We start from the raw sequence: 23,984 nt of genomic DNA, 5'->3' as shown, positions 1-23,984 counted from the left end.
CCCTAGCTTTGCAGAGCTGGGACTTTACAGCAAGAATCTTGTAAATCTTTGAACAGCCAAACAGAATAGGGCTGGGGTGGAGGATGTGGTAGGGTTAGGGGGAAGAAGCCTGGGCTAAAGGACTCATGAGCTGTCCCCCTGGGGCCTCAGTTTCTCCAACTCTAAAGTCAAGGCTCCAACCTAATCCTGAGGTGACGTCAGTGCCACTCCCTCTTGTAGTGGTGATAGCAGCAGTAAGACACACTAGAAGGGCACGGATCCCACAAGGCTCAGGGACACGAACTCCCACAGACGGAAAGCCTCCCATGTGCTGGCCGTTGGGGTTGCCTGAGTCTTCAGGGGCCTTTGTGAACAGACCTCTGCAGACCTCTGCATGGCATGTGGTGCTTGGTGTCAGCATCTGCCACTCAGCACCCTGGAAACCTGTTTGTGAGCCGAAGTCATGCTAGACTCCCTGGGGGAATGTCTGCAGGGAGGCTGCTTCCGAATGGAGCATAATTTCATTGTGCTGAACTCTCTTTAAAAACACTTTTTTCTAATGCATTTTACAGGATTGTCATTTTTGCTCATGCATCATGCTAGTGGAGATGGACAGCCATCGAGCTCCTGGGTATTGGGGAACCTCAAATCTGCGGTGCACTTTCCCCCTCACAGGGGGGAGCTCTCGGGGGATGGTGGAGCCTAATAGGAGGTTCAGGGACCAAGGGAGGGGCCACGTGCCAGTCCCCACTCGCCCTTCACTCCCACTCTCACCAGATGATTCTCCCAGGCATAGCCTGTTGGGGTTACTCCTGCTCAGAGACCTTCCCTGGGTCCCACAGATCCAAGTCCAGACTTTCCAGGCCTTCCTCCAGCTGCATCTCCCTCCACACTCCCCTCTGAGGGCCTCCGGCAGCACCTCTAGCACTCGTAGCTCTCCTGTGATGCTCCTCACTGTGGCCTCCTCCCAGAAGCCTTCCCCTAAGCAAGCCTCTGTCTCCTCCAGCAACCAGGGCAGGGCCCAGGTGACTTGGGTGGTTCTCCAGAGCCCAGCACAGGCTAGGACTCAGAAAGAACTTGTTGAAACAGGATGAAAATGGGCCTTTCCTCTGCATCCATCTTAGCCTTAGCTTGAAGTTGGTTTAATGACTGCAAATGTAATAATCAGTTGGACTGCTAGATCTCCTGTTTGTCCTTGAAAAATGAGTGGCGCACACACACAGAAAGATGTTTTTTGAGGCTATTCGAGCATATGGCCTCCTGAATTTGAAAACAGGCGACACAGAGACTACCCGTCTGGCTCTGGGGGGAGATGTCATAAGTCTCTGGGGCGTCTGCAGTTCTGGGAAGTCTGCAGTCTATGGAGCCATTTGAGGGCGGGAAGCCCAGGCCAGCAGGGTAGCAGTCTGGTCTGACCCCGGCCCCAGAGCGTCCCTCCTTCCTGCCTCTGAGCTGCGGCTGCCTGCTGCTGGTCACTGGTGCCTTGGAATCGTAACTGCGATCTCAGAGCAACAGGAATGCTATAAATCCCCACTGTATTTCCCTTTACAAGGTGGGAGGTGAACAGGGTGTCACTGTACAAGGGAAAGAAGCTCTGCCACAGCAAAATGCAGCAAGTGCCTGTCACATGGCTTTCCTGCCTCCAGTCTGTTGGCTGTACTCAGTGGGTACCATGAGCCAGGAGGAACGTGGCTTGTGTTCACCAATACACCACACCACCACCACCACCACCCCATTTCAGGGCCCTCTGCCCCTCAGCAGGATCTCCTGCTGTGATCTCAGTTTCCCAAGACCCTGTTATTCTTTGTCCCGCTTGCCTCTGTCACACAGTGAGAAGCTTCTCTCCACCCCAACATTCTGACCTTTAGCCTTGGGATAAAGAAGCAGGGATGCTGCAGCTTCCGTCTCTGTGGCTCAGGCGAGGGCTGAGGGACCTCTCAGGTCAGCCTCAAAGATAATATGATTAGGGGTAGGATGGCAGTGCTCCAGGGGAGTTTTGTCCATTCAGCAGTCACTTTGCAGCCCGCTGTGTCAGGCACCAAAGACACTGGCATAAATGAGAGCCGGGGATGGAGTTTAGGATCCAGATCAGGCACCAAAGTACCTTGGACTCTACTTCACGGGTTGGAGGTCCCACAGAGATGGTGTGCTCACGCAGGTTCTGAGGGAAGAAGAGGCAGGAAAGGCTTCCTAGGATTGCAGTTTGACCCAAGTCTTGAGAGAAAATCAGGCCAGGAAGAGGGGACAAGCATGGTGGCCCTGGGACCCACCAGTGATTTCACAGGTGCTGAGCTGGTTCTTGAGGGAGCTCAGAGGTGGGGTGCTGTGTAAGGGAGGGAAAGGGGTGGCCTTGCAAGGGGTGAGACAGCCTATGCCATGCCCAGAAGTGAAGACAGCAACCCTGAGTGGCCTACGTGGCTGCAGCAGCATGGTGTGTAGGAAGGTGTGTGGCTGCTGGGTTGTTTCACATCCAGTTGATGGGGGGCTTTCTGAGCCCCTGGAAGGAGTTTGGCCTTTATCCCAAGGACTACAGGAGTTATTGAACATAAACTACCCCATCCACTACTCACCTCTCAGCTTATCTTTTCCCTGAATCAAATCATTGAGTTCATTGAGACCCCACTGGTACCAGGCAGGCACTGGGCCACTTGGTGCACATAGATCGGCCCATGATAAGAAGTTGAGGACAGAGAGTCACATGGTAGTTAAAGCCAGAAAGAAAGAAATGTCTTAAGGCCTTATGTGATTAATTGACGTGTGATTTGGATGGATAGTCAGGGCTAGAGGGGGAGCCTGGTACACAATGCCTCCCCAGGGGGGTTAGGGTGCTGCAGTTGAAGGAGGTGAGATCAAAGCCTTGGGGTGTTGAAAGGAGCTGAAAGGAAAGGTTATTGCTGGGGGGGGGGTGGGGGGGTAGGAACCTGAGGGGGTGGGCAGTGGAAGCAGGCCCTGACCTTGGCCCGGGGCCTGAAAGAAGGGACATGCCGACATTTGTGACTCTGAATCTGCCCAGCATTCAGGGGATGGGGAGCCTGCCAGTATTGTACAGATAAGGGTTTTAGGCTCTTACTTAAGTGCTAGTTAACCTACTGAATATTTTTAAGAACTGCTGCATTGTTTAGGTCCTTAAAGCAGGTCTAGGCAGTCAGGACAACTACATCCTATGCAGCCCCTATGCTGCTCCCTCCTGATCCAGCGGAGCCCCTGCTGAGCTCTCAAATCACATGCAGGAAGCAACCTGGGAAGCTTTTCTCAGTTGTAAGGACAGAGGTGGGTTAAGGACAGAAGTGGGCTTAAATCTGAAGATCCTCCTAAAAACTGAGATGCTCAGTTGAGCCTGTGGAAACAGGAGGCCCCCTGCATCCATGCCCACCTGCAGACAGTGGCAGGCTATGGGCACAAAGAATGACTGCAGTCATTCCAGCTTGGACAGTTTTCAAAACAGCCATTTCAGGTTGTCCACCATATAGAAAAATCTCCATAAAGCACCCCAGTACATCTCATTTTAAACAGCAGGAGCTTCCTGGTGAACCCTGGAAGAGGAATTAGTTGCAAATTAAACCCTTAGGAAACAGAATGATTTGACCTATTGTATAGAACTGTTGGATGTGAGCCAGTTGGATGTTGAAAGACATCTGCCTAAGATGAAGATTTGGCTCTTAGAGTAATTGATCTTAAGCCATTCCTTCTGGCAGATCTAACAGAGTGCAGTTGAGGGTCTTAATGACAGCGACCTTCTCCATGAAGCAGGTAAGAATGATGGGGAATCAGCCAGTTCTCTTTTGGTGTAACTAGGGCCTCTGCACGTGCTTGTGGGTTTTCCCGATATGTTTGTTCCCCCCCTGGTTCTGAGTACCCCTCTTTTCTCTGCTGCTCCTCCCCATTCCCTTACAATATTACTCCCGTTATTAGTGTACTTGATGTTGTCAGTGAGGAAAGCAGGCTTGGCAGAGGGAGTCTTCCTCCGACTGGAGGATGAATATGATTTTGATGGGCTTTAGTGACAGGAGGCTCCTCAGCAGGACCCCCGAGGTCCTGCCCTCCCTTAGGCTTGGAGCATGCTGTGACCACCACCTTCAGAGGAGCATTTTTATAGACCAGCAGCCAGTGGCCAGGGGCCGCTGGAGGTCTCTATTGCCTGCCCCTCTGAACTGGCAGCCGAAACTTCTCCCAGTCAGTGGTGGGCAGGTGGTTGAGATATCAGTCCCAGAGGCCAACAGGCTTAAACAAAGAGGCAAGCTTGCACCGAAGCGGAGTCGAGAGATTCCTAGGCAGGATGGGACCTCCCCTGGGAGGCACGGCCTCTTTGTCACACCAGGATGAGCGGAGCCCCCAGTCATGTGGCCTGTGGCTGGTGCCTCCCGACATCAGGAGGACGTGAGTGAAATCTGAAGTACGTGTCTGCATGGCGCTGCTGTAATGTGACAGCTGCCGCCTCCCCCCCCCCCCCCCCCCCCCGCCTCCCCTTCTCCTTGCCGCAGCTCTTGCCACCCCTCCCCCATTTCCGAGCAAGGAAGCTTGTCTTGCAGCGCCGACTCAGCTGTCATACCACATCAGTTTTTGTAGGTTCCCAGATAGTGGAAAAGTGCCAAACTCAAGCAGATGATATAGTGAAACACTCAGGAAGAAAGCTTTGGTTCCAGTTATTAGGGGTTCATACAGAACATAAAGGTACTCCTTTTCCCAGAGCATTTCCAAGTTGTTCAGTGGTGGGTGCCATACAAAAAATGGATCATGTTTCTGAACCCTGGAATCAGATCATGCCTTTTCTGAACCTTGTCATATATTGCAGGGTCCTTCCTTTTGGGGGTAAATATTGAGAATATTGAATAGTGAGATGCTGTTTGTTCAGCATCAGTGAAAGACACTATACACAACTGATATTATGAAAGAAATGAAATGAGATGTCCTCTCCTTGTGGACATAAACCTATTGAATAGCAAGTCATTTATACCAGCAGTCAGCTAGAAATAAGGTTGTGTGTCTATCTGTTCATATGTATGCATGTGTCACTCTAATCTGTAACATCTGCATAGGGTTTTATGGTTTACAAGGCTGTTTTATATCTTTTGTCTGGTTTTATTTTATAACAGGCCCATGAAGTTGATATTAGTATTCTCCCCACTCCACAACAGAGGATGCCAAGTTGGGGCAAGTCACTGCCTATAGGGTGTGAGCTGGTAAATGGCAGAGCCAGGGCTTGAACCTAAGTCTTCCAAGTCTGGTTCCAAAATGTGCATACCGATTGCTAACATATTTGGCACCTCGGATTGAAGTACTATATTATTGGGGGAAGTGTGAGGTTAATAATTTGAATTATATTTGCATTTATACCAAGATGGCCAAGGTCTGAAGTGAGGGATGGGGCAGAAGACAGTAACATTCAGTGCCCAGGGCTCAAGTCTAGTGACATCAGTTGGCTGTTGAGCTAAAGGCCCAGAGAAGTTGGAGGACTCACTGAGGTCACCCAGCTCAGAAGTGGCTGGCTGATTCCATGGATACTTGCTGCTCTCTCCCATTGGACTTACATATGGTATAGCCATATATAAATATAAAATGTAGAAACATTTTATAAGGGAACAACCTGAAAAAGGGTGATTGAGTAAATACGTGAACAACTGAGGTCAATCGGCCGCCTAACATTTAATCACTTTACAGATGAAGAAGCTACCAGGAGAGGCCGGCCCAGGGTCTGCTGGCAGTGTGTGGGCCGGGCTCCTGCGTCACAGCTTCAGACAGGCCTTTGGGCTCTGTGTTTTCTACAGGTCTTTGAGCCAACAGATAGGAATGCTCTTGGGGTCGAGCTCAGTGCTGTCTTGTCAGCTTCATGGTTGGAAGAGAACCTTCGATTCCAGATGACAGCAACCCCTCCCTACCAAGTGAGTCTGCAGCCTCAGGCTCACATCAGAAAGTCTGTATTTCTCAATGGTGAGTCCACATGAGTACTCCCAGTTATTTTTAGGTGGGACCTTTACATTTTCTGTTTCATACCACTTCAGTTTCCCTGCCTAGCTGGGGTTCTATTTTCTGTCTAGCAGTAATGTTGGAGCTGCCTTATTTTTAGCTTGGTTCATTTTTTTTCTGTGTGATTTCCTCTTTCTTCCAATTTAAGACACACTCAAGTAGGCTTCCTTTCCCACCCCACCCACCCCATCTCTCATTCACTGGTCATAAGACTTAATCCAAAAGGCAGGTGCTACGCCTCATCTCCTTCCAGGCAAAAGGAAGAGGAAGAGTCTTGAGCAAGCCTCGATTATCTGTGGCGACATGGACTGCTGCTTGTCATTTTATTAACGTCTCTTCACCGGTCCCTCAGCCTGTGGCACACATGCATCTGAAAAGAAATGTTTCTGACCCCTACACCCTACCCACCTCCCAAACTCCAGCAGAAGAAACTGCTGACCAGGGTGGGTGGGAGGCTGTGAGGTGTTAAGGCATTAGGCTGCTAGAGGGCCTAACATGTGACTGTGTGATTGTGCATGTGTGTACCTATATTTGTACATGTAAGTGTGTACATACACATTCAGACTCTGGTGCTTCCAAGACCCTGTTTCCATCTCTGGCACCTGTAGCATTTGATTCTTGCTCTCAGGGACCCTACAGATAACACTTGCCATAGGGCCTGTGGTTGATACAGTATATTGTCATCGTTTGGTTCATTTATGCCACCCTGTGTGCTCTGGCATGGTAGCAATGAGAAGGCAGCCTACAGTTTGAGGAAATTGGCTAGGGGGGCTAACTGGATCATCCCCAGGCACAAGGTTAGGTGTGGTCCAGCAGACCTGGGGTCCCTGCTCACTCCTTGGCCTCTTTAGAAGCTTTTGATAGCTCCCTGTTGCCTTACCAATAAAGTGTTAGCCTCTTAGTCTGGCAGTACTAGAGCAGATGAGACACTTAACTAAATAGCCAAAAGACTGTATTTTTACTCTGTGAGTTTCTCTAAGGGCAGGAACCAAGTTTGATTGATCAGCGTTTACCCATAAACCAGCAACACGGCTGCTTAGGAGGGCAAGTGAGTGAAAGAATGAACTAGCAAAGCTAGTTGCCGTTTCTGGACCTCCTCCTTCACTCCCTGTAAGCCCTGTGGGTTTCCAGAGTTAGGGTGCACGGTCCCGTCCTGAAGCACATTTCTTATGTTAGAGTGTGGAATCCTGGTTCAGTCCTGTGGGTAAGAACTTGTGCTGCTTGTAATTCCTTCGGATCCCCTCTGCAAGGAGCCTCCTTTCAGGAGGCAGCCTCTTCTGTAACTGGGCATTAAGGTCTAGATCCCATTCATCCCTGAGTACTTGCCTTCCCCAAAGGGCATTGCTATCATCATCATCAGGTTGATTTTTAGTTCACAGCTTGCTGATCATCATTGGTTGATGGGAATTACCTTGATTTGTGTCTCAGAAGAAAAGGTACGAAGCCCAGGGAAGAGTGGGGACCCATTGCAGTGAAACCGTGGGTCCCAAAGACTGATGAGGCCTGTCCTCATAGCTGTGTGTTTTGGGAAAGCTTTTGTTGTTTATGGTGCTGAGACCATAAGTAACAGTTCTTTCACATGTCTTTAAAAATTGAGTGCCTCCACAGATGACCAGGAATATGCTTGGGGTTATGTTATAATTAAAATGTACATCTTAGAATTAAAAACCAAAGCATAATTTCCTCCAAACTCTATTTCCTAAATTTCAAATGTGTAAACATGACAAGAAATGGAAATTGTTTAGAAACAGTCGCAAAAGCAAAAGCTGTTGCTCTAAAGCCTGTTCCACCGGTATTTTAAGTAGATGATGAAGGAATTCCACAGGCTCACTGCTTCTCGACAGCAGCAGGGAGGATACAGGCAGTGTGCACTGATGAAAGCAGGTGTGGCACATCCCAGCTCCTCCATACGACTTCCCTCACCGACTTTTCCTGTTGCTTGCCTCAGTTCCTCATCTGTCCTGGAGTTAATATAAAACTCCTGATACAATGCCTGGTGCAAAGTAGACTTTTAATGAATGCTGTCACAAATCGTAGTAATAAAGAGGATGGTTTTCTGTGCCCAGTCAGCACATGAAGCTTCCTTCTACATTTAAAAAAATTTACTGTGGGCAAGAATATTCGACATACAGGCAGATAGAAAATAAAAACTAAAATATCTTGCCAGAGACAGAAGTTGTTAATAATTTGTGTATTCATTTAGACCTTTTCCCATTCACTTATAAAAATATATATCTCTACATACTACAGAAATTTTTCTACATAAATGCTATCATTCTAAGTATCATTTCACGTCACAGATCTTGTCCTAGGTCATTAGTTTCTTTGAATGGTTCTATGATGTGACTAGCACAGTACATTCCCCTCATCACAGACTTTTAACTTGTTGGCAGATTTTCATTCCATTTTATAACAAACATCCATGTACATTTATTTCTGCATGTGGATCTGAGTATTTCTGTAGAAGCAATTTCCAGAACTTCAAGCCATAAGGTATTTAATTTTTGTTAGAGCCACCAATTTTATCTCTGAAAAGGCCATTTCCAGTTCATACTCCCTCCACCAGCCTATGCATACCCTTCCCTTCCTAAATTAATATTTTTAAAATATTTTTTTGTTTTGAAAGCTAAATTTGCAAAAGGCTGTCTATGTTGTTCCTTCAACCATTATTTACAGAGCATCTGTGGAACCTGGTTCTGAACTCAGAATCACAGGAATATATCAAGATGGATTGGATTTGAACTTGGTCTTCAGAAGCTGTTGTGGGTATGGGAGCTGAGCTTGTAAATGGCTAGAATGGTAGTAGAGAGTCTCAGGGTCCCTGGGCTGACCACTAACACTGAGGACCTGGGGTTAGTAAGAGATGTCAGGGACACCTTCCTAGCTTCTTGAAAGGAAGTGCTAATGAGGGTGTTGGATTCATCTTGAGCCGCTGTAGCACCACTAGCACGTTTTCGGGATTCAGCATATGGTGTCCCCAGTGGAACAGAAACCTGGGACTTGGAGCTCTGGGGCAGCAGCATTTCAGGCTGGGGCACCACAGAGGGAAGCCCGTTGGAAAAGGGTGAGATGGCTGTCCCCACCGAGAGTCTCAAGGTGTCTCTGCTTGCATGTCCCAGGCATTGATGATCCCTTTCACATGGAATGGAATCTCTTCAGGACACCTTTTTAGGGGCTGTTCTTATGTTTTCCATCATAAAGCATTCATTATCCAGATGTTTCCTCCCAAATAATTCTTGAGATGGTTGTATGGATGGTGTAATCTGTAATTGCTGTTGACAGGAAAGAGCCGCTTAAAAGTAGTTCTGAACAGTGGCAGCTTTCAAGTTCCTAATTCTTATGTGTAGCAGCATCCCACACACACCTCCCCCTTCCCCAGTCCTCTTTTAAACAAACAAAAAGATTTCATCGGGTATTTTCGTGCTGTGTCACTGAGAAATTTAAGACATGACAGTAAAATTGGAAAGACCGATAGGGTAGGAATCATGCTGATTTCTCACTCTGTGACTTTGTCAAGTCTCTTCAATGCTGGATTTCCCATTTGCCCATAGGGCATGCCATCTCTGCCTACCAGGCTCTGCCTACAGTTCAATGATTATAAGAACCAAATAACTCAAAGGGTTTTGTGAACAATAAAGTGCTATATAGAATAAGGAAGTCTTGCTATTGGTCTTTTTGTTAAATTTGGGTTGGCCTGTGGCAGGTGGTCACAAGTGGGCCAGGTGGGAATCCCCACCGAGATCCCTGATCTCAAGTTGGCTTTGCTGCTGTTGTCTCCTGAGTGTGGGATCACAGGTTCCTCTTAGGGGGTTGGTACTTGGCTGCACCCCTGTTCTTCAGGGTCAGGAAAAGTGTTAAATGCCCTCTGTTTGTGATAAAGAGGTTTTCTTACAGACCCAGCTGTCTGTGTTGATGCCCAATCTTTGCAGGAACTGTTTCTTGAGAAGGGGAATTAGACAAGTAGCCTGTCTTAGGACCACATGCTAGGCATGTGGGGAAGGACTCCTCATAAAGGCATGTATTAGTCAGGGTTCTCCAGAGAAAGAGAACCGATGATAGAAATTTATTATGAGGCCTTGGCTTACACAGTTCTGGAGGCCAGTGAGTCCTAAGATCTGCAAGGTGGATCGGCAAGCCAATGACCCAGGAGAGCCTCTGGTGTAGTTCCAGTCTGAAAGTCAGCAGGCCCAAGAACCAGGAAGAGCTACTTCACTTGAGTTCAAAGGCAGGAAAGAAGACAATGTCCCAGTTCAAATGCTGTCAGGAAGGAAGAATTCTCTGTTAATCGGGGGATGGTGAGTCTTTTTGGTCTGTTTGGGTCTTCAACTCATTGGATAAAACCCACCACACAAGAGAGGGCCATCTGCTTTACTCACTCTACTTATTTAAAGGTTAATCTCATCCAAAAACACTCTTATAGAAACACCCAGAGCAGTGTTCTACCACATATCTGGGCATGCTGTGGTTCAAATCAAGTTGGCACATAAAAATCAGTCATCATAGGCCAGAAAGCACAACTTTGTATTGGATAGAGCTCATACAAGCGGCTTCTCATTGTGTATCATGGTTGAATTTGGGAGGAGTTTGCTGGAAGGCGGTTAGGATGCTGAAGTCAGGGACCCCACACAGGCTGGTAGGATGGGTGCTCTTGTGTATGTCCCCTTATCCTTCACATGCTGGAGCCCCAGTGCTGGAACAAGAAGCATGTGTAAATGTCCACTCTTAGTACAATCAGACTGAGGGACTCTGGAGCCAGAAAGGCCTTTGAGATCATCTGTTTCACCCTCTCCTGCCTCACCTGTGAGGAATCTCAGCCCCCATGGATCAAGCAGCTGTCCAGGGTCACAGCCGGTGAGCGGAGGGCCAGGCTGGTCCTAAGCTGGCAGCCTCGTCATCACCACCCAGAAGGCTGGGGTTGTCTACAAGTCCCTGGGGGGATTAGTTCCTCTTGAAGCAGTTCCAGAGCAAGGAAGGCTGTGGCTGAGAGCTTGCCAGACCTCAGCAAGTTGCTTCCGGCTGGGCAGCTGCACCAGGCATGGGGCACAATGCCAGCAACATCCCTCAGCATGAGGCAGTGACCTCATGACCAGCCCAGGGCTGCCACCACCACCAGATGGGCACAAGTGTGGTGTGACCAATTCAGCTGCAAACCTGGCATGTGCCAAGTCGTGCTGTCAGGTATGGATTGGGGAAAGGACCATGCCTGGAAGAGGGTCCTGGCTCTGCCCTGGGAAGCTGGCACCCTGCACCTGATGCCAGTTTGTAGTCAGTCACATGCTTAGGGCCAGCCCACTGGGATCAGCAGCATGTGTTGGCTGCCCCTCTATAAAGATACAGAATGTGCTTGAATACCTCCAGCTGATCAAATCTCTTCCTCATGATATCTCCCTTTGCTTTCCTCCCAGACCGCCTAACCACAATGATTCCTGTAAAGATCTGTATATGGTCCTAGTCAGATAGACCCCAGAAGACTCAAGTTACCCTCATGAGCAAACTCATGACCAGAAGGAGGAAGTTACCTACCTGCTGTCATTCGTCACAGTGGAGCCAGGACTCAGCTCTTCTAGTGCTAGCTTCTCTTGTTGAGCTGAACACACTCATGCTATTTTGGACCTGGTCGAGTGGAGGGAGCACCAACTTGGGTTGGAAAGGTGGTATAGACAGCAGCATGGCTAGGAGGTTGGGCTGCCTTTCAAGTGCCAGTATCAGTGGCCCCACTAACAGAGTTGAGAAAGTTAAATGAGGAACTGAGTGTAGTGCACTTGGCATATGCTGCCCCCGACAGTGTGGACTCGGCCCTCAGTCCTTCTCAGCACACACTGAGAGCTGAGCCTTTGAGACTGCCTGAACCACTCAGCTTATCTGAGCTGCAGATTTCCTACCGGTCAGTGTGTGTGTGTGGTGGGGGTGGAGGCGGTGAGGGTTTAGGGGCAGTGTTGGGTGTGGTCTTGGCTCCTCCAAGCCTTGCTCTATGGTTCAGTGAGAACAGACAGGTGACACTGCTTGGTGAGGAGTGTAGCTGTGACTCATCCGGCATGAAAGCCTGTCCCCTGTGGCTTTATCACATTAGTGTGACCTGAGGCCTCTCCGGAAGCTGAGGCCTCACCATGTCCAGCAGACTGGAAGATAGCACCAGTGGGGTGGCTAGCCCTCTTTAGAAGTATGGTCAGTCAATATTCAGAAGATACAGGCTGGACTTGAGTCTGGCTCTGTTTGCTGAGGCCTGGGGCAATCCCAGCTGGGCCTTGGCCTCTGTCTGCAGTGCACGGGACACCTGCCCTTCTCAAGGGTGACCTGAGGATGCTGGTGCCACCCCAACCTCTGCCCCTCATGCCATTGGAAAAGCTCACGTTTCCATGTTTGGGTGGGGGCTGTCTGCAGGAGTACGTGTTTCTTTCTAGAGTGCTTGGCATGCTTTGTCCACATGTTGAAAGGGTGGAGCTCTAATTGTTTGGAGAGTCAACCTTCAGTTCATCAGCAGCTGATTGCCGCACCCTGGTATTTCCTGCTGGCCTCTAAAAAGGCCTTTTTTCGTCAAAGCACAAACCTGATCAAGGCTCCTGGTCCACATTTTCCAGTTTCCTCCCCATTCGAGTCTACACCCCTCCTCCTGGCATACAGGGCCCTCCAGTCTCCTTTAAGTAGCCACTCCTCACCCCCTCTGGGCCCAAGGCAACTCACCCTACTTGGTTTTACCCCAAACCCCACAAGCTTCTCTCTGTCCACGACTTTACTTGTGCCTGTCTTGCCTTGTTGCCCTCACTCCTGATGCCCTTGTCTTCACCTTCTGTCCTTCCCTCGAGTGCACTCTGCACCTGGCCTGCCATTTGCTAAGACACCAGGTAGGTGAGGAGCCTCCTTGCAGTAGGAGTCTGTGAAACGCCACCTCCCTGAAGTTTCTCATAATTCCTGGGACTACATTTGCTCTCTGCCTCTACCAAGCTGCTCTGTCCAGTATGGACAGGGCACTTGGGCCCATTAAGAACTGGTTCAGTCCCTGTGGAGCCTCGGAACCTGTCTGAGCCTCAGTTTCTGCACTGTAAAACTCAGTAGCACTTGCCTCTCTGCATTATAGGGATGAAGAATGATGGACGGCCCAGGCCCAGGCCAGGCCTGTCACAGACAGCTGCTCAGTGACTTATGACTGTTACTCAGTGCTTGGGGAGCGTAGTGGCCCCATTGTGAGTTCTGTGCAGGAGTTGGGGCCTCATCTAGCACCACAGGAGTGCTCAGCCTTTGGCCTGCAGTGCACCTTAGCACACAATAAAGGCTCAGTGGATGTTTGAGAAAGAAAAGCAGGCAGGTTCCCCCTTGCCTGTGAATTTGGGTCTTGCAGTTTACATAGAGTCAGAAAGCTGTCTCCTGAGAAAGTTGCTGCTCTAAATGGAGACTCATTTACACACCGGCTTGAGCCTGGGGGCAGCGAGTTCACCTCTGGGAGTCTCCACAGGGGATGGCAACAGAACTCAAGCCTACAGCTGCTCAGAGGCCTTCGCACGCGAAGGCAGTCCCTGGTGGAGTACAGAGGGACAGGCAGGGCGGACACTTTGGGCCATAATTGCAGATAGCACCCAGGAGATCTGTGAAGAGGCCCGAGTGCCTTTTAAATTGTGAGGAAAGCATATGTGGTGTCATCGGTTGTGCAGGCTCATCTCCCCTCTGGTGCCACAGAACAGGGGAGCCCAGGGGAAAACCCTATCAGTGGACCGATGACCAAGAGAAGGGAACAAACTGGCCTCCCTGACTCAGACCTAAGCCTTCCCCTTGCCCTTGGGCTGAGCATAAAGAGCAAGTGGTACCGGTTCTGTGGGCAGTGACAGGCCTGCTCTGCTCACTCCCGTGCGACCGATGTTCTTGTCCCACACCCCCAGCTTCTGCAGAGCTCACCCTCTGTTCCTTGGGTGTTTCTGTGCACACCTGGAAAAGAGATGGTAAGAGAACTCCAATTAGTGCCCTGGCTTCTAGGCAGCTCCGGAAACGGAACTAGATAAAGGAGGAGGTGGGACCTCCTGCTTGTGTTTGGTTGGAATCCATCTCTAGGCTTCGTCTCTGACTCTCCCTTCCATGCCCTTGCTGGCCTGCAGCGTCCGCCCAAGGGGACCCCTGCTGCCGTGCACCAGCACCTCGGCCTCTGAGGAATACCTGAATCTAGGCATCTGTTGAAGCCCCCCAGCTAGGAGGAGGGTCTTTCTCCAGCAGCTGTTTTAAGAGGTCAGATGGGGAGAAGAATGTCCCTGTCTTCCCCGTGATGTTGTGCTGGGTTTGGATGTGTGTCTGATTAGTAACAGCCACCCACCATTCCTCTGGAGCTCCTAGCTCAGTCTCTGGTGCTGGGTGTGCTTTTTAACGCCACTGTCTGACCAAAATAGATGCCCTGGCAACCAGAAGATTAAAAACAAGATGGTCTGATAAAATTAGAGGTGACGGGAAGCATCTGGGAAAGGCAGGAGGGAGAGCCCTGTTCCCAGAGTTAGGGCACCAGAGATCTCTATCACTTTCTTCTCCTCCTCAGGCCTCAGTTTCCCCACCTGTAAAATGTAACATTTAAATTCCTGGTCACTGAGACCTCCCCCATGTGTTTCATGTTGCACACAAGAGTTGACTGACAGCGGGGCTCCCAGGCGGAGGCGTGAGATTGCCAAAGCAGCAGCTACAATCGCAAGTTGTGGATCCAAAAATGGAAGTAGACTCAGAGGTTGTGTTGAAACTCTTCCATTTCCAGTGCACGGTTGGCCTGTCAGATTTCAGTAAGCAGGCCTTCTGTGGCTCTGGGGGACAAAGGGCGATCTCAGAGGAGGAGGGGTCTTGGGACGACCCAAGGAAGCCCCAGCTTTAGTAACTGGATAATAGTGACATCCCTGGAGTACCCTTGGTGCCCTTACTCCGGCGCTGTCCTAAACACAAATGCTTGTGAATAAATTTAATCCTCATAACATCCTTCTGAGAGATGAGGAAACTGGGACAACTTGCCCTGGGTCCCCTGTTGGAGCCAGGATTCAGGTCCAAGCAGGCTGGTGGTATCAGTGTTTTCAGCTACCACACTGTGTGCTGTTGAACCTGATGCTCACCTGGACCCAGGGTTTGCCTCTTTCCAGGTGGCCAATGCATCATTCTAGTAACACGGTCCTAAACTCTGAGTCTAGTCCACCTGCATCCCTGGCATCTTGCGCACAGATGCCGGTGACTTCAAAGCAGTGTGAGAGAGGTCTGATGGCACAGCTGGGCACACCCACCACTGGCTGAATAGATGTATCTTGGGCTAAGAGGTGGCAGGGCCTGGGAATAGAGGCCTCCTTAGACCACACATCCCTACTGAACTCAGCCACCCTGTGATTTGGGATCTAGTGTGGATTCTCAGACAAGCCCAACTGGGAAAATTAGAGGTAAGGGGCCTACAGGCCAGCGTCTGTCATTTCCAGTTAGGCTTCTACATGTCTGTGCCAGTCTCTCCCCACCCAGCTCCACCCTGCCCAGAGGTTCTAGGTACCAATCCTTAGACACTTGTGGGTGCTGTCCTGTGGCATTCAAAGCATTTCCACCTGCCTTTAGCTTCCTCTCCCACTGGGTACCTGGACAGTCTACCTTCCCCGTGTACACCTCATGCTTCCTGGCCCTTTGCCTCTGTTTCTGATTTTTCTCCATCAAATGCCTGTTTTCCCTGCCACATCACTGTGCCGTAACTGCATGTCTTAATTCTTTAAGGCCTTCCCAGGTTTCCCCAACTGAGCTGGGGTGTCATGTCCACTCCCTGTTGAGGAACCTGAGCCATCTCTGACTGTGTTGGGAGGCTCTGGCCCTCTGTCACTGAGGGCTCACGGAGGCCCAGGACTGTGTCTTACCCATCTCCATCTAGCTCTCATGCTGGGCCATTCAGTAGATGCCTGGCTGGCTTGGAGGACGAGTGGACGCCGGTGCCGCTGGAGGAGGCTGGGTACGCCGGGGGTGCACACTTATTTCCTCGACCTTAGTCTCCCAGAGTGAAGCCAAGCACTGCCCTCCTTTTTCCTTTCCTGAAGGGAAGGTAAAGAGGTAAAGAAATGGTTTCTTCTAGACTTCTTACTAGTAAAACATATTTACCATAAAGAGTGTTAATGTATTTTATCATTTAGATGTGTCCATCTGCTTTCAAGTTAAAGATCTGAGGCTGTCCATAATAAAAAGAAATGTATCTAATGAGGCTGTTCATCATAGTGATCAGAATCCTTGTAGAAGGAAGGTGACTGAATCTAGCAGTATCTAAGTTAACATAGATAGCTATTAAAGTTAAGCATCAAAATTAACTCTGAGCTTCCAGGTAGCCAAAGCAGAGGAAAGGGGGTGGGGATTTGGGAGGCACGGAGTTGGTGGACACTGGAGTAGAGGGCAGCTTGTTGCCTGTGGACTTTGGGAGCTCTAAATCCTGGTTAGATCCGTTCAGGAGGCCCCTGGTTTATGCCGAGCTCCTTCCCGGTTCCCCGCCCAGGTGATGCCCTACTCGTTTGCCAACACCCTGACCCTTGCCTCTTCACACGGCCTCAGTCCTTGGTCACCACACCTGCCTCATTCACCTGGCTCTGTGCCCTTGGTGAATGTGCCCAGGGTCCCTTCCAGTCCTAACATTCTCTGTTCTAAAGAAAGTGCTCTGTTTTTGTTGTTTCTTTCCCCACATGTAGTTCCACTTGAGAACCTTTCTACTCCAGAGGACAACAGAATTCCCCACCCTGTCAATTTAATGTTTCTGTTCCCTGCCTAAGAGGCATGAAATCACAGCCTGCCAGCTGATATTAAAGGTCATTTTCCATGAACTTATAGACGGTGATGTCCAGATAACATGTGACTTAAAACATACGGTGCCAAGCTCCCGTATTAGCTCAGTCTCTGGACCATCACAGACCGGTCCGAGTAATAAGGAGGAATGGCCTGGTCATTAAGCAGGAGATGGCGAGCTGGGCTGGCACAAAGGCCGTTGACTTCCTGGGGCTCTTGGCAAACCTCTCCTGGGAGAAAAGATGCTCTCTAATGGGCATTTTCTCAGGGAAATGCAGCTGCTTCCAAACACTCACAGCTCCTTTACAGGAGCTTAAAATTGTACTTACTTTCATGTGTTTCAGTCTTAATTACGTTTTTTCTTTACTAGCATCCTTATTCATTTAAAACAACTTTCAAAAAAAATTATGCAGTAATCCCTTCCTCTGTACACAGTAGCAGTTTCCTGTATCAGGTTTTTGGCCTCTGATTCACGTACATCTGTACTTAAACATGGCTGTCATCAGAGGTTAGATATTATGGGCCAAGTGTGCAAGTGGTGATGTTATTAACAATTCCTCAGCAAGGAGTAGAATTCCTTTGGGGCATTGTTCACATTTCCCGGGACTTGTTTAGAAAGTCCACATTATACGGTTTGCTCAACACATAAACAATCTGTATTTTCCTTTTTAATTTAGCATAATGTCATGCATGCTTTTCCATGTAGCTATTCAGATTTATCATTTTAATGGCTGCTTAATATTCCATCCAGTTAGCGTGCCATAATTTACTTAACTGTCCCCTATTGTTGCAGCCTTAATGAAAATTTGAATTCACCATGCACTACAGGAGGAAGCTTGTTTTAATGATTACCATTTTAACATCCCCTGCCTTAACTGCATGCCATTACTAACCCAGCTTTGGTAAGGCACAGATGCTCCTGGAACAATAAATTCTGTATGAGAGGTATATGCACAAGTCCCTCTGATTTAATAGCTAATCTGTTCACTGCACATGTTTTCCTTTCAGTCTGGTATTTATGTAGAATATCCATCTCTTCTGAATAATATGTAATACTAAACTATGTGCATTTGGCATGTTGTTCCAGGTACTTTATCACTGTTGTCAGGGACTTTCATAAATTAAGTAGAATTTGGGGGTAAACAGGGGTTTCTGGCTATCAGTTGCCATTCATTTATCCCTACATTCACTCAATATCCATTTGCATCCAGGCTCTGTGAGGGGAAGAGAACAAGAATACTCCCCTTCATTGGGACCCCACAGAAATGCATCTGTGAGTTGCTTTGTGGTGCCCAGGATTAAATGGCGACTTGCACGCAAAGTACTTCATAAACTGTAGAGTGCATGTTAGTGGTTGCTGCTTCTGCTTGTGAAGTAGGATGAAAAGGAAGTGGTTTTCCTAGGTCAGTGCCTCCAGGTACATTCCCGGTGTCCTCAACCCTCAGAATTCTACAGGGACAGGAGGCTAAACTTCAGGCCTTAGAACCAGGACAAAAGTGACATGGATGATGACAACTCCACAGAGCAGATCAGATAGTTTGGTAGAGTTAGTAATTTACTGAGTTGTCAATGGTACTTTACATTTGGTCTTCACCTTAAAGTGACCATGTCCTACTTTTTATAGCTCTTGTCTTTTCCTATTCTCCCCCATAAAAAGGAAAGCATCATCCTCAAAACTAATAAATGATCCCAGTGTACTCGTAGGACCCAATAAAGCCATGTTTGGCCAAAGTATGTTACATCTTCTTAGGGGAGACAGGACTTTAGGTGGCTGGAGAACCAAGTAGTAAGAAGGTTTTCCCTTTTCTTTTTCTAAAAAGAGAAAGTCATTACTTGCCAGAGAAAGTGACTCCATTTGCTGCTTGCATCCTCTACCAGCAGTTTCAGTATTTGCACATGTCCCTTTCTGCAGAGGGAAGGCAGGCCTTAGGCTAGCCACCCAGCAGGGAACAGTACCTACCTCCTTGCTTCTGTTCTCATTTGTTCTTGTTATGTTGGTCAACTATTTTTGACAAAGAATAATGGCTTATGGATGTGATGTGAAGTTTCCTTTTTAAATGAATTTATTGACTCTAAAAATGAGGCAACATAACTAAAAATGGTAAATAACTCAGGTGGTACTCAGAAACGGCAAAATCATGAAGTTGGTATGTGACTAAAGTGAAGTTTGGGAAATACTACCATAACTTTACCTAACGTAGCACTGACAATGGCTGGCGCAGCATCAGTTGGCCTGTGTTGTATCAGGGCATGCATATGGGGTGGGATTTGTGTCCTCCCCACGAGCTGTCCTAGGGTCAGGAAGCCCAGCCTAAAGGCAATGCTCTTGGTCGGAAGGGCTGACATCCCTCATGTGTTTTGTCAGCTGCTCTTCAGGGCACACGACTCCTGTGGATTTCTACCATATCTTTATGCCATTAGAACTGTGATTTGAAGAATGCCTTGAGTCCTTTTAAGCAGATCACTCTCAGTGACCCTTACCCCTTTTGTATCCAGCCTCACCTTACTCCCACCTCCCTGGACCCAGTGCTCCAAAAACTACACAGTGAAAAGGCATTCATTCAATGGAGTATTATTCGGCCTTAAAAAGAAACAAAATTCTGAACCATGCTACAGCATGGAAGCCCCTTATTATAAACACTATGCTAAGTGAAGTAAGGCAGTCAGAGAAAGACAAATATTGTATTGTCTAGGTACCCTACATAACGGTACCTAGAGTAGTCAAGTTGTGGAGATAGAAAGTTGAATGGTGGTTGCCAGGGGTTGGGGGAGGGAGGAATGAAGAGTTAGTGTTTATGGGTTCAGAGTTTCGGTTTGGGAAGATGAAAAAGTTCTAGAGATGGATGGTGGTGATGGCAGCATAACAATAGAAATATACTTAATGCCACTGAATTGTATACTTAAAAATGGTTAAAGTAGCAAATGTTATATTTCATATATATACATATATGTATTTCACACACACACACATACACACACACAGTAAAGCAAGAAAGTAGGCAGTGAGCACGTTCTCTATAGCCTCAGTGTCTTGGCTTGCCCTGGTCCTACCACAGCCGATGCCATCCCTCTCCTGTTTGCACTTGCCAGAGCTGTCAGTTCAAAGGTCATCTCTCTCTACTCCTGCCTCACCCCTCACAGGCTCTGCACTGAGCCCCTTTGCCGCAGAGTATTATGGTGATTTAGGTGCCTGTTGTATTTCTTTTAGAAACAGTGGACTTCCTGAGAGCAGCCTCTGAAGTGAACCCTCCCTTCCCCATGCAGACCCACACACAGTTTGTATTTATGATCAAAGCAAGTAAAGTGTCCTAGTTTGACTAGGACGCACCTGAATGCAGCATCCTAGCATCTGTCTTCCATCCACCATTGGCCTCTTGGAGATGAGCAGCCGCTGAAATGAATGTTCCGTCTGGGGCCTTATCTGGACCGGCAGTCACCCCTCAGCCCACACTGGGGCCAGGCAGTGGTGTCCTCCCCCGAGGATTAAGAGCTTTCCCTTCTCAGAAGAAGTGAATGTGCACATCTGCTCTCAAGTTCCTGAGATGTGCTCAGTGTGTTAGCAGACAGGCAGGCTCTGGGGGAGGTAGAAACATAGGGAAGGGGTTGCTAATGGAGCTTTGTAGGGGAGGAAACAGTGAACCTGGGTCTCCTGGGAGGAGGCTCTTGGCTTGTTAGGCCTTTGAAATGGATATATGAGCTGATGAAAACTTGAGGATCGCTTGGCCCAATCTCCTCATTTTTCAGATGGGGAATGAAAGTCCACAGGATGGGGAACAGACCTAGTGGAGAAGACCCCCCACTTGCCTGTATTGCTAGGTGCTGAGAGCTCTTCTGAGCTGGTGTCAGAACACACCTGGAATATCATGTGCACCTCTGGATCCTGCCCTTGAAGACTGCAGCGAGAAGGCAGATGGCTGCGAAGAGATTTCTTCTGTCATTAGGTCCAAGAACCTGAGATCTTTGTGAGGAAGCCTTGCCTAGTGAGAGCAGAGACACTGCCTTCAAGGGGTGGGGGAAAACAAACACGGAAAGGGGGCCTGTTCTTCTGCTGCCCTCAGCTCCTTGGCTGGCGGCTCTGAACTCCTGTGGGTGTCACCTGGCAGATCCCAGGTGAGGAAGTGTGTGTTGCACACTCGTTACATCTCTGCTTCCGTTCTTTTTGCCTGCAGAATTTCAGAGGCAGGAAAGTGTCCGGTCCCAGCACAAAGGCATCCAGTTATATGACACCCCTTATGAACCAGAGGGCCAAAGCGTCAACTCGGACTCAGAGAGCACGGTCAGCCCCCGTTTGCGGGAGAGCAAGCTGCCCCAGGATGACGACAGGCCTGCTGATGAGTACGACCAGCCATGGGAGTGGAACCGGGTCACCATCCCAGCTCTGGCAGGTAAGGTTTCAGTGGCTCTGCTCAGAGGTGACCTCTCATCTGTATTTGACATTCAACTTTGGTAAAAGGAGTAAATGCACTGGTCTCTGGCATGCTCAGTGAGCCAGGGGGCTTCTGATAATGTGCTTGGGCTATGCTGTCTTCTCGTACAGCCAGGCTCCTCATAGATGATGAGAGTCTTAGAGGGAAAGGAAGCCAGGCCAAGGGGAAATACTGGGTCTGGCTGCTAGGGTCTCAGTTCCAGTCTCCCCGTTATTCAGAGACAGCCCAGATGATCTCATTGCCTGGCTCTGTTTTGGTCCTTCTGGGGATGCTTTAGCTCACTGAGGCCAAAATTTAAGATTGCAGAAGCAGCTTTCTTAAAAAAGAAAAGAAAACCCATCTGCTGAGCAGCTCCCATTGGGCCTGAGGGAGCTCAGTGCTTCCATCCAGTCATATGGTTATGATAGGCTGGCACGCAACCAGGGCTGCTGTGTTCTCCCAGCTTTAGCACTCATAGAGTATAGTCCATGGGCACATCCTGGACCTCAAGGGCTGACCTTTCCCCTAGCCAAGAGCCCCTTGAGTGACTCAGGTACCTCCCCTCCACCCCACTCTGAGACTGGGTGTCTGAAATCTGGGTGTCCGTCATGGTACATAAACTCCTCTCCCAAGGCCTTTTGGAAAGCTACCTGCCACATGCATTACAGGTCTTAAGCTTATGTTCATACCCTTTGATGCTAATCCCAGTCCCGAGGGTCCATGCCAAGGTTATGGAATTCAGAAAAGGCATTGTTTATGATCTTGACCGATGGGGAACAACCTGAATGTCCAGGAAATAGGAATTGGTTAACTGGAATATGTGCAGCCACTAAAAAGTGAAGCTGACAAGGAGTTTATAACAACCTAGGGAAATGCTTATGTTTAACGTGGAGAGGTGAAAAGCCAGATGAAAAAATTTCTTATGCATCTAAGAGTTTAGCCATGTGAAAAGAGAGACATAGAATAACTAATTCTTACCACATTAGAAGGAAACTTTTATTTTTCAGGTTCATTTTGCCTCAAATCTCCCCGCTTTCATGCACAACTAGACTCTTCCTCCCTTTATGGTCCCCAAGAGTGAGGCCTCTGCCCCACCCCCAACCTGGTCCCCCCAACTGGTGGTCTAGCAGCTCCTGCACATACTCCTCGCAGTTCCCTGGACAGTCTGTGCAGATCCCATTCCTTCTGCCCTCCTTGCCATATCCTATCTGGAAAAATCCTGTGCCTCCTTCAAGGCGCAGCTAAACGGTGCCATCTGTGAGCCCTCCCTTGTTTGTAGCCATGCATCCACGGGCTTCCTTACTACCTGTCTGGGCCTCTCCAGCTTCCTGCACTCAACGCTCGTGGCACTTCTCTCACTGTCCAGAGTTGGTTCTGTAGGTGCTGGTCTTGCCCGCAGGCTGTGAGCACCTGGCTGAGAGCCAGAGCTGAGAGGCGTCCTATGGCTGAAGGTCCTTGGTCACCTCAGGTCTCCCCCTGTATTTCACAACTCCTGTTTTCCCTCACCGTGAGGGAATCCAAGGACAGCCCCTGTCCCCTGGCATCAGAGGCTGTGCTCCTGCTAGGTGCAGGTGAGGAGCACCCTTCTGATTCCTGGCCCAGGGTGACCATGGAGTGAGGTGGATGGGTAATGAAGACAAGTTGAAACAGCTTGATTGGATTGCTAAGGTGCTGCCATGGTCCCTTTTGTAAATCCAGAAGTGTGGCTGCTGAGGAATGAGGGGAAATGTTCCCACCTGAGTCACTCGTGTGTGTGCATGCCTGTGTGTGTGTACCTGTGCACACACTGTAGCAGGTCATTGGTATTTGTCATGGAGCATAGCAGTACTTGGCTAGGCCCTGTCCTCCTTATTACAATACTGTTTGAAATGCCCCACCATTTTTCTGGACCCCCAGGAGCTCCCTGTAATGGATCCGGGGAGCCTGAAGTACAAAATACGTAACTAGGGATTGTCTGTGGGGGGCAAAGTTGGCTGGGCAAAATCATTACCATCCCTTTCTACCGCTTGCATTCTCTGCTTCTGCATGGTTAGCCTGGAGGAGGAAACCTGGGCAGTGTTTTCAAATTTCCAAAGGGTATGGAGTGTGAGGGACCCCCAAAAGGCAGAGCAGAGCCCACTAAGGAGGAGTCATAGGTATTTGGGGTCCAGGTGAGTGCTAAGAATTTACACTTGGAAGCATGTAATGAGCTTCCCCTCCCTGGGCATTTGCAAGCAGAAGCTCAAATGATGACTGAGGAGTTTGCCCAGCATGTCAGGTTGGGCTCCAGCCACCTCCAGGGATGCTCCCATGCTTCAGGACCCCAGCATGGTGGTCAGAGCCCAGGAGCAGGAAAGGCCTCTGAGTTGCTATCACAAGTGTCATCTGCTCAGTCTATGAAGCACTTCCATCTGTGCTTGCTGCCTCTCAAAGTGCTGGCCTGCATGTGCTCATGAAAAGAGGTGCTTCTCAAAGGGACGCTTTGGTGCTCCCCACTGCACCTCCAAGCGGCCTTCGTGGAAGTCAGACCTTTCCCATCTCAGCCAGACTCTGGGGACTGCAGGCTCAGGAAGGCTGGATTATCACTTCCTGATTGTCATGAAAATAGCTGTGGCAGGTATGAGGTGGTCCTAGCTTCTTGGGATGAAATTCTTCCCTCTCTCAGAATTCTGCGGCTAGGTGAGTGAGAAATAGCATAAGCTTTCCAAAAAACCCTGGGCCTTCACCACCTGCTTACCCTCCAGGAAGCTGATGGTGGCTTCAGCCAAACCCCCGCCCTCCCCGACCCACCCAGGCCAGGGTCCCAGCGCACACATAGGGCCTTTGTTGATCCCAGCCCCCAGGACAGATGCTCAGTCAGGATTCACTGCCCACTGCGAGGAACAAGCTGCAGCCCCGCCGTCCACAGAA

The 23,984-nt window shown here is 49.1% G+C and overlaps 1 protein-coding gene across 3 annotated transcripts in view; it reads left to right on the top strand.

The window, feature by feature from the left end:
• Positions 1–23,984, top strand: part of SHB (SH2 domain containing adaptor protein B) — a 126,297-nt gene that overhangs the window by 62,123 nt on the left and 40,190 nt on the right. For all 3 annotated transcript variants that reach the window (XM_036888283.2, XM_057498862.1, XM_036888284.2), the window contains exon 3: positions 20,859–21,074. In XM_036888283.2, the coding sequence (XP_036744178.2) occupies positions 20,859–21,074 (216 nt within the window). The remainder of the gene's footprint in view (positions 1–20,858; positions 21,075–23,984) is intronic.

Source organism: Manis pentadactyla, chromosome 3 (assembly GCF_030020395.1).
Source record: "Manis pentadactyla isolate mManPen7 chromosome 3, mManPen7.hap1, whole genome shotgun sequence".
NCBI lineage: Eukaryota > Metazoa > Chordata > Mammalia > Pholidota > Manidae > Manis > Manis pentadactyla.
Note: the sequence above shows the minus strand (reverse complement) of the source record. Positions and strands in the feature narration are given on the sequence as shown.